The sequence below is a fragment of the Conger conger genome, chromosome 9 (assembly GCF_963514075.1).
Source record: "Conger conger chromosome 9, fConCon1.1, whole genome shotgun sequence".
Lineage (NCBI taxonomy): Eukaryota > Metazoa > Chordata > Actinopteri > Anguilliformes > Congridae > Conger > Conger conger.
In genome coordinates, this window is record NC_083768.1 from 2,368,390 (window position 1) to 2,378,803 (window position 10,414).

The 10,414-nt window shown below is 45.1% G+C and overlaps 3 protein-coding genes across 6 annotated transcripts in view; 2 read left to right on the forward strand and 1 right to left on the reverse strand.

Moving 5' to 3' along the window:
- Positions 1–10,414, reverse strand: part of LOC133136347 (dual specificity calcium/calmodulin-dependent 3',5'-cyclic nucleotide phosphodiesterase 1C-like) — a 118,103-nt gene that overhangs the window by 15,651 nt on the left and 92,038 nt on the right. Inside the window, exon 5 of one of the 3 annotated variants that reach the window (XM_061253778.1) lies at positions 9,275–9,397. The exons of the other annotated variants lie outside the window; for them this stretch is intronic. Within the exon in view, the coding sequence (XP_061109762.1) occupies positions 9,275–9,397 (123 nt within the window). The remainder of the gene's footprint in view (positions 1–9,274; positions 9,398–10,414) is intronic. 3 annotated transcript variants of the gene reach the window in all.
- On the forward strand, positions 213–6,379 carry LOC133136374 (complement C1q-like protein 2). Its single transcript, XM_061253832.1, has 3 exons — positions 213–400; positions 2,443–2,565; positions 5,859–6,379. The coding sequence occupies exons 1-3, from the start codon at positions 265–267 to the stop codon at positions 6,143–6,145; spliced, it is 546 nt and encodes a 181-aa protein (XP_061109816.1). The 5' UTR covers positions 213–264; the 3' UTR covers positions 6,146–6,379.
- Positions 10,109–10,414, forward strand: part of LOC133136373 (complement C1q-like protein 2) — a 10,092-nt gene continuing 9,786 nt past the window's right edge. Inside the window, exon 1 of one of the 2 annotated variants that reach the window (XM_061253831.1) lies at positions 10,109–10,369. In XM_061253831.1, the coding sequence (XP_061109815.1) occupies positions 10,228–10,369 (142 nt within the window). In that variant the 5' untranslated portion in view covers positions 10,109–10,227. The remainder of the gene's footprint in view (positions 10,370–10,414) is intronic. The other variant, XM_061253830.1, reaches the window with a different exon arrangement.

The window sequence follows — 10,414 nt, forward strand, 5'->3', positions numbered from 1 at the left end:
ATCCATCCATCCATTATCTAACAAGTGGCTGAGAGTGAATCAAATATGCATGTCAACGAACCCAAGAGCACTGCGCAAACAGTTTGTCCATGTAGACACAGCATTACTGGAAACAGCTCTATACAAGTGAGTAATGTTTAACAGGGAAATGTGCGCAATAGTTAATATTGATATTTGTGTAATAATTAATGTGGACGTGGATATTAAAAGGAGATCTGGTAGGTTGGTAATCATAAGGGAAAGGCTTGTCGATCCTGCTGAAGAATGAAAACTGCGGTGGGGCTGTTGTTGTTGCTGGGGTGCTGTCTGGCCAAGGCAGAGGTTCTCACTGAAAACCATGTACAGGCCAGCAACGTAACAGTGGCCTTGGAGGGCCAGGCTACAGAGCAGCTCAAGAAAGGTAAGGCAAGATATTATGGAAAGAAGACCATCCTTTAAAGCACTTTATGGTCAGATGCAGAGGATACATTACAGCACAGAGTTCAATAAAGTATATCTTAAATCTTAGACAGTACTGTGCACCTGTATAACATTCTGTACAGATACGATTCTTTCAAAAATAATTCAATGAAAGGTCCTAAATAAACATACTATACATTTTATACTACATTTTGGTAATTTGGCAGAATAGTTAAAAACTAAAAATCAAATCAATATTTTTTGTGACCACCCTTCGGCGTTAAAACTGCATCACTTCTCTGAGATAGCCAGCAGTTCTATAAGACAATCAGCAGGGAGGTTGTTCCAAGCATGTTGGAGAACTTGCCACAGTTCTTCTGCAGAATTTGGTTGGCTCCTTACTTCTCATCTCAGACAGCCTTGATCAAGTTTTTATGTAAAAAGCAGTCAATTGCTTACAGTAATATGTTACTTTTTAAAAATTAAATACACAAATGTTTCTGTTAAATTAAATCTTTTTGAAAATGAATATTTGAAAATACACTCACACACACTCAAATGTGTTGTTTTACACTAACACACACACACAAATAAACATATATATATAATGAGGTATATAATAAAGGGTGCCTAAGACTTCTGCACAATACTGTATCTCAAGATGATTTAATTTTCTCATGATGCATTAACCATTAGCAACCTGATTTTAAATCAGTATACATCACCTGTTCCTGCGTGTGATTAACTGTTTTCACAGTTTAGGCATTTATCCATAACTGCATTTACCGAAACAGTCCTGTAGCCAAGTGGCTGAGGTCCATGACTGAGACGTGGAAGGTTGGTGGTTCAAGCCCCGGTGTAGCCACGATAAGATCTGCACAGCTGTTGGGCTTTACAATAAGGGTACATGAATTGGCATTAACTAATGCAGTTGTTTCAAAATGAATTGATGGGCAAATGCGGTGAAATTAAACTAAGCATGAAATTAACTTTTCATTAGTTAATGTATTTGTTAACTACTAACTAAAGTATCAATTATATGAATATTTGCCCATTAGCACACCATAGGATGAACATGTAGTTGCTAAACCCACAGTAGTGTGCAGTGATGATTATGCACTTAACACAATGAAGATAAATCAGAAACCAAGTACTATTCAAGTATTTATTTCATGTAATATTGGTTCATGTAGATGAAAATAAGTAAAGAGATAACAATATATTGTGAAAACAAAAATAATCTCTTTTGGAGAAAAAAGTCAATATCTAGGCCACCCTTTGCATTTTAATCGTTCACATATTTTTTTGTTTCTTCGATAAACCATTCCATATGGTTTGAAATTAATTCCAAAGAGATTCTTTCGATGTTACAACATATTTATTTATCTTAGAATCTGATTAAGGTCTGGACTTTGAGTGGGCCAAGTCATAACTCTTATGTCACCAGATGATTCTTTTCATCAAGTGACCAACCGGCATCATGTAAGGCCACGATGCAGCTACGGACAATCCCAGAGAGCTCCTTCCGTCGTGCCATCGTGTTTAACACTGTGACACTGCTCAAAGCTCATGTTACCTTAAATACTGGAACAACTGACCATCAGAAGAAATTTTGCTGAATAATGTTGCTTCAAACAAGTTTAACTAATCATGGAATGAGCCTTCAAACATGCATTCATGCTATGCAAAAGTAAAAAAAAAAGATGTTTCTGTTTATTAGCCATACTTTTACCCCAATGTAATTGTGGGAATGATTTTTTGTTCTCATTGCCCACAATAGTATCATTCAATACATTCTCATCAAAAAGATTTTAAAGAAGTAATATATTAGGAGCCCTTTTAGACAAACATGGTGTTGTATACTCATGACTGCACACAACTGTATTAGCAACATTAAATGTTGTACATTACATTAGTTAATGCCTGTTTGTGTAAACGTCTTGTAAAGTGGTTCACCTTATTTATTTATTTTACCATGGGCCTGACAAAAAAAAAAATGTACTTCCTGGGAATATATTTCATGTGAATTTTCTTTATTCACAGAGAAGGTGGCGTTCACAGCTGCATTATCTAATGCAGGAGATATGGGACCCTACGAGACAGCGATCACCCTGGTCTACACTAAAGTCATTACCAACATCGGCAATCACTACAGCGCCACTACAGGTACTGCTATATCTGTGTGAACACACAGGCAAGAGCTGAAAATATCAAACGCAGGAAACACACTAAGAGCCAAGAACATTTCCTCTAACTTAAAACAAGCTGTGAGATACAGTCTGCTGGAGAAGCAGACTGCCTTGGCCCCGCCGACTGGCGGACAGGACACACGCACCTAGGTTACCTGTCACCATGGGGATGAGACCGGGACATCAATCCTGGGGGGGGGGGGGGGGGGGACTGGACTGGGGACAGCTCAACCACCTGGTCCTTGCAATGAAGGGACCATAAGATGACCGGAGTGGTCTTGCTGGGGTGTAGGGAGCAATGTTTGGATGTAGAGTGGGGCAGTCCCAATAACAGCCTGGAATGCTAACACTCTAACACTAGCGCCTTTAAACGGCTTCAGCTGCGCTGCCAGTGGAGGGAGATGAAGAGTGGGGCGACATGAGCTGACCTGGGCGGACTGGCGGTTAGGCGGGCCGCACCATTCTGGACCAGCGAAGTGACCACGCAGGAGGGAGGTGCAGTAATCCAGGCGGGAGATGACAAGGGCCTGGACTAGGTGCTGGGTGGCTTTCTCCATCAGGAGTTGACATATACGGCGAATATTATGGAGGAAGAACTGGCAGGCTCTGGCAGTGGAGGATACATGTGGAGCCAGGGTGAGATGGTCAACAAGAGTCACCCCAAGATTCTTGGCTGTAAGGGAGGAGGATACTACAAAGTCCTCTACGATCAGTGAGAGGTCAATTGTTGGAGAGGACTTGGCAGGGATGTAGAGAAGCTCAGTCTTTCTAAGGTTAAGCTTCAGGTAGTTTCAGGCAGAGATCTGCATGGTGACCTGAGTATTGGGAGGGAAGGAAAGATAGTTGCGTGTCATCAGCATAAGAGTGGTAAGAAAAGCCATGGGAAGAGACAACCGAGAGACGTGGTATATAAAGGGAAGAGGAGAGGACCCAGAGCTGAGCCCTGTGGGACCCCAGTATGTAGGGGGCATGGGTCAGAAACTGTGCTCCTCCAGGTCACCTGGTAGGAATGACCAGAGAGGTAGGAGGTTAAGCATGTGAGTGCAAATCGTGTGACACTCATCCCAGTCACTCATCCCAGTCAGTGACAAGAGCATGGTTGACTGTATCAAAGGCAAACAACAGGTTGGGGAAGACGAGGACAGAGAGGAATTTGATTTGAGCAAAGTGGAGGGCCTCGGTGACTAGGGCAGCCTCAGTAGAGTGGCCGCTCTTGAAGTCGGACTGGTTGGGATCATGGGATCAAAGACATCAGCTGTGAGCGATTAGGGAGTTGGGCAGGAGGGCTTGTGAGAAGAAAGGAGAAGGTTGAAAACAGTCTGCGTGGGTTAGACGCAGCTGCGTTAATCTTAAGAGTGAAAATTTAGCGAGAGAGATGGAGGAAGAGAAGGATGATAGGAGGGCAAGGAAGGAAGCTACATCACTGGGGAGACATTTTACATTTTCTCTCCACTGCCCGCAGTTTGGTTCAGTCAGCTTGTAGAGCATCAGAAAGCCAAGGACTGGGGAGGGAGGCACAGGCTAATTTGGTAGTGAGGGGAAACAGTCAAAGGAAGATGAGAGAGGACATGAGGGTTGTGGCAGCATCATCGGGAGAGAGTCGAGAGAAAGACTCCACAGATGGTAGGGAGGAGAGGATTGTAGATGAGAGGGTGGAGGAAGACAGGTGGCGTGGGTTCCGCCGACAGGTGACAGTGGATGGTGGGAGGGATGGATGAGTGTTCGAGGAGAGTGGGAGAGAAGAAGAGATGAAGGAATGGTCAGATATATGGCGGTGTATAATCGAGAGGTTGGCTGTCATGCAGCTCCTTGTGACAACCAGGTGAAGAAGGTTTCCTGCCTTTGTGGGAGGGCGGCACACAACAGGGAAAATCCTGTTTTTTTTAATGGTTGGCAAATGGTTGGGATTTATATAGCGCCTTTATCCAAAGCGCTGTACAATTGATGCTTCTCATTCACCCATTCATACACTCATACACACACTCACACACCAACGGCGATTGGCTGCCATGCAAGGCGCCGACCAGCTCGTCAGGAGCATTTGGGGGTTAGGTGTCTTGCTCAGGGACACTTTGACACAACCCAGGCTGGCGATTGAACCGGCAACCCTCCGACTGCGAGACGACTGCTCTTACTGCCTGAGCCATGTCGCTCCTTTGTGACACAATTTGCGTGTGACACAAGCAAATATTTTCTACTTGAGAGAAAAAAAAAGTCTGATTACAAGATTCAACTTTTTTTGAGATTGCAAAAAACATGTGTACACATCGGCACTATTTCAAGGTTTCAAGGACAGGTCTCTTCTGTAAGTGTGTGTGTGTGTGTGTGTGTGTGTGTATGGTGTGGTGTGTGTGTGTGTGTATGGTGTGTGTGTGTGTGTGTGTGTGTGTGTGTGTGTGTGTGAGAGACACAGTGCGAGAGACAGTGCAGGTTCTTTCTCTATAATATACGCCGTATCCGTCATCTCCTGACTGAGAAAGCCACCCAGCTCCTAGTCCAGGCGCTCGTCATTTCCCGCCTGGATTACTGCAACTCCCTCCTAGCCGGTCTCCCAGCGTGTGCCATCAAGCCCCTCCAGCTGGTCCAGAATGCTGCAGCCCGCCTGATCACCAGTCAGCCCAGGTCGGCTCATGTCACCCCGCTTCTCATTGGCCTCCACTGGCTTCCTATTGCCGCACGCATCCGTTTCAAGGCCCTAGTGTTGGCATTTCAGGCTGCTAAGGGGACTGCCCCACCTTACATACAATCCCTGATCACTCCCTACTCCCCAGCTAGACCACTCCGGTCTGCCAGCTCTGGTCGCCTTACGGTTCCCTCTCTACGTGCACCTGGCGGTCGAGCTGCACGTTCACGCCTGTTTTCCGTTCTGGTTCCTCAGTGGTGGAATGACTTGCCTACCACTGTCAGAACAGCAGAATCCCTCCCCCTATTTCGACGCAGGCTCAAAACCCACCTTTTCAAACTCTACCTTAGTCCTCCCTCCTGATTTCCCCTGCCCCTCCTTTCTGATATCCCTATCCTTGTCTAATCCCCCCCCACCCCCCCAAAAAAAAAAAAAAAAAAAAAAAGGCACTTCTGATGACAACTATGTTTAGAGCAGCATTTCCTGTGTATTTTGCTAGTTTCTGGATGTGATGCTCTGACTTATGGTGGAACCTATGCACTTGTAAGTCGCTTTGGATTAAAAGCATCTGCCAAATGACTAAAATGTAAAATGTAAATGTAAACATGAGACAGTGTGTTTATGCCAGTTCTTTCCCGGTGGTACAGGGATCTTCAAAGCACCAGTGAGAGGAGCCTACTACTTCACATTCACGGTGTTCATTTCGACTGAACGGGGATCCGTTGCTGGCATTGATCTCTGCAAGAACGGAGTATCTATAGTGTCTTCAGTCCTGTGGATGAATATTCCTAACCATGAATACTCCACCAATACCGCTATACTGCAGCTGGAGGAGGGAGATCAGGTCTCTATGCGCCTTCCAAAAGACCACACAATCTATGACGATGAAGTTAATCGTTGCACCTTCAGTGGGTTCCTGCTGTTTAGCCTGTAAGAGCACACTTACAGTATAATGTAAGAAAGCTAGAGCGGCACTAGAAAAGGTTCAGAGAAGGGCAACCAGACTGATTTTATGTATAAAATGTGCTTTAAGGGTGCTTTACCCAAACTGCCCCAGTGTACGGACATCTAGCTTTATAATGGGACAGTGTGTAACAAATGCAAAAGCTGTGCAAGTCTCTCTGGGTAAGAAAATAATAATAAAAATAAATAAATGCCTGCAGTGTAATGTATCAGGTTATGCTTTCAAAAATAAGACTTTTTTATGTACGCAGTAGTTTGTGTGACTGGTTGTGTGCGTGTGTGCATACGTGCTGTGGTGGCCCGATCGCTTCCCCACTGGAGCGGAGAGGCCAGTGCGCCAGCGTCAGGAGCTGGGAAAGGTGATTGAAGGCCAGGAACAGAGGAAACCTGGCGTTGGAAACGCGTGATCATATGAAACCCAAACCGTGGCAGGTGACCCTGTACCTCTGTTCCCAGACGGAAGAAGCCTGACCATAGTCCTGACTGGAGCGGGAGGGGGGGGGGGGGGGGGGTGACTCTACGCAGGAGAGAGTCCAGGGTCCAGTTTGTGTGGAAATACAGAAACATACACAAACTTCCTGCTGGACTCCCGTGTGCCATAAATGAGTGAGAGAGTGAATTAATCGGTGGTTCTAATCCTGGTGTAGCCACAATAAGATCGCCCAGCCGTTGGGCCCTTGAGCAAGGCCCTTAACCCTGCATTGCTCCAGGGGAGGACTGTCTCCTGCTTAGTCTAATCAACGTACAGTTGATTAGACTAAGCCCGGGATGCGGTGGGAGAGGAGAGGGAGAGCTGAGACACAGCACTGGCAGAAGAGCAGGACACAGGGACATACAAATGTTTCTGACTGCAGCCTTCATTTTTAAACAGGGAGGGAGCGTGCGTGCCCAAGCAAAACAAATAAACAAAAGTCTTCGCCCTCACGGGTTCCGGGCAGAAAATAATGAACTAAAATGACAAATGCGGAGAAAATAACCCGACTTGCTCAAGCCTCGTCTCAGGTCTGAGCTCTGCCTCCCACTCTCAGCCCCCGACTGCAGCACGCAACACCGCATGAGCTCCTGCACTCGCCCGTAACATAGTCCAGGTGTGTGCGCCTACTCAGCCAGCAGGTGTGGTCCTCGGATTGCCCCGCTTCCTTCCCATGGGCCGTTCCAGGATTTTGTAAGAACCGATAAAGTAATATTTGTCTATTTTCTACTCATGTGCTGGAGCACCGCTGCTGAATAATGCAGGCCAGTCACAGGCTCTTCACTAGTCTGCCCAAGTTATGTTAGCTAAGCTAAATAGCTAGGTACTTAAATTATATTGTGGCCATTACACCCACAAGGGTCGTCTGGTACCTTTGCCAGGTACTATGCCACCCCCTTCCTCAGAGCAATGGGCTTGGGTGTGCTGGACCTCACCATACCTTATAGCTGGGACCCCCCCCCCTACGTCTACCGAGCCCTGAAGGACTTTGCCTACAGGACGGATCTGCCCAGGGCTGGCCTAACCTCATGGAGCTATAAAATGATTATGGCTCATTTAAGATCTGGAGAAATTGTAACGCTCCCGAGGGGGGGGCAGACCTGGAACCGCAAGTCATCTGGGCAAATGCGACACACAAGTGTCTTACAAACAAACAAAAAGACATTGCCTGGATGACAGCCCATAGGTGTCTCCCCACTAGAACATTTATGTATCGCCGGCACTTAGCCCTGACTGAACGCTGCCCCCACGGATGCACTGACTCAGAACACATCCACCACTCACTCACTCACACTCACTCACTCACTCACACTCTCTCTCTCACACACACACACACACACACACACACACACTCACACTCACACTCACACTCACACACTCACTCACACACACACACACACTCACTCACACTCTCTCACACTCACTCACACTCACTCACACTCACTCACTCACACTCACTCACACTCACTCACACTCACACACACACACACACACGCACTCACACGCTCACACTCTCACACTCACTCACACGCTCACACACACACACACACACTCACACGCTCACACTCACTCACACGCTCACTCACACACACACACACACACACACACTCACGCTCACGCTCACACTCTCACACGCTCACACTCACTCACACGCTCACACTCACTCACTCACACACACTCACTCACTCACACTCACACGCTCACACCTGCTCACATTCACTCACTCACTCACTCACTCACTCACACACACACACACTCACTCACACTCTCACACTCACACACTCTCACACTCTCACACACACACACACACACACACACCACACTCACACTCACACTCACACACACACACACTCACACACACACACACACACTCACACTCACACTCACACACACACACACACTCACACACACTCACACTCACACACCTACGACAATTGGCTGCCATGTAAGTGTTACTGGTCCATCACCTTGGCTACCTCGACAGGCCATCTTTTTGTCCAGACAAATGAAAGATCAGAAAAGCTTATTTTTCTATTAAAACAGATTTGAAAAATGTCAATAAAATTTACTTTCATGTGTTTTATATTATATAAAGCAAACGTATATTTCTACTAAACTGGAAATATGTTGGCCGGATATGCAATAAAAGTGAGCTAAGGAAAGAAATATATATATTTTTATTATAATTGCATATTTTTGCTAATTGCATGATTTTTTGACATAGAGAAATGTTGGGTTGTAAACCATGAGCATGACTCAGGAGAGGCGGGAGTTTTATTGGTGTGTTTTGCAAATAAGAAGCTGATAAGCATCTAATCCACTGTTTTTGCTTGCGGAGAGTCTTTTTAACAATCTGGCATTTACATTTTGCAGTTTTATTATGTTGCAGTTTATATTATTATCGAAATATGAAAGCAACAATAGTTTGGGACATCAATGACTCAACCACAAGGGTGCAGCATGGAGTAATATTAGGTTGTATATTTAATGTTTTATGTTTTATGTTTAAGTCTAAATATAAGACTATAAAATATATGTTGAGATTGACTTTTGTTGGCTTTTGCAGTGTGTTTCCTGCGTTTGATATTTTCAGCTCTTGCCTGTGTGTTCATACAGACAAAGCAGTACCTGTAGTGGCGCTGTAGTGATTGCCGATGTTGGTAATGACTTTAGTGTAGACCAGGGTGATCGCTGTCTCGTAGGGTCCCATATCTCCTGCATTAGATAATGCAGCTGTGAACGCCACCCTCTCTGTAAACAAACCAAATTCACATGAAATATGTTCCCCAGAAGTACGTATTTATTTTTGTCAGGCTCAAAAGAAAAAACCAAAAGAAGAAATCCTCCCCGCTGCCCTACCGGGAAGTGTTCCGCCCACTCCAAGTTTTTTTAATTTTATTATTTATTAAAAAAAAGGATTTACAAAACAAGTTAGGGATCAAGTTATACAGCAAAGGGGGGTTTAGGGCAACATGACATACACTTATATACACTTATATACAGCCAGCTTCAAAAAGGCAAATACATTAAGGAGCAGATTTTACATCAAAATAACAAAGACAGACATCGATTTATGCAGGTTCATGGATTTTTTGTTCATGTTTTACAAATTTTAGAGATTTATAATGGATGGAAAATTCGACCATACATATAATGGAGGCAGAAAAAATGGGGGTTTTCAAGACCAGGCTTGATAAATATTATTTAGCTTTTAGGCAAACTAGACAGTAGGTACACTTAGGGTTCTCGCCATTACCTTATGCTATGTTATGTTATGAAGTTCACCTATGCATATTATTGCGGCAGAGAACGACAACACCCCAGTCCACATATTTTAAAAGATACAATTGAGTGCGTACATAGCATGAACAGAGTCGTGGTCTCCGGTCGAGGCATGTCTCTCCTCTTGCTTGAAAAACGTCGTACTGCGATTCCAACCCATTTAGACACGCCCCTGTTACTTCCCGCAAACCAAGCCAACTGGCCACGGAAACATTTGTTTAATGTTTAAAACGGAAGAGGAGGGTTAACACAATAGACAGGAGTTCTCAGAACATAATCAGAATTGAAAGTTTTTAAGAATGACTTCCACGGCCAAGGCAGAGGTTCCAAATGACAGTGAAAACGATGAAAAGACCAGCACCCAATCTGCGCCCTGCGAACAGCAGCAGGGGTCGGAGGCTAAGCCGGTTTACCTGGGAGCTGCACAACCCACTCTGCCAGGTAACGCGCGATGGAGTGGACAGAACGCAGTTGTGACAGACGGAT

Bases quoted from the DNA above. Each gene is read 5' to 3' on its own strand.
- LOC133136374 (XM_061253832.1), top strand. From the start codon at position 265: ATGAAAACTGCGGTGGGGCTGTTGTTGTTGCTGGGGTGCTGTCTGGCC. The intron at 401-2,442 runs GTAAGGCAAGAT...CTTTATTCACAG, and splicing joins TACAGAGCAGCTCAAGAAAG to AGAAGGTGGCGTTCACAGCT. The intron at 2,566-5,858 runs GTACTGCTATAT...CCGGTGGTACAG, and splicing joins TCACTACAGCGCCACTACAG to GGATCTTCAAAGCACCAGTG.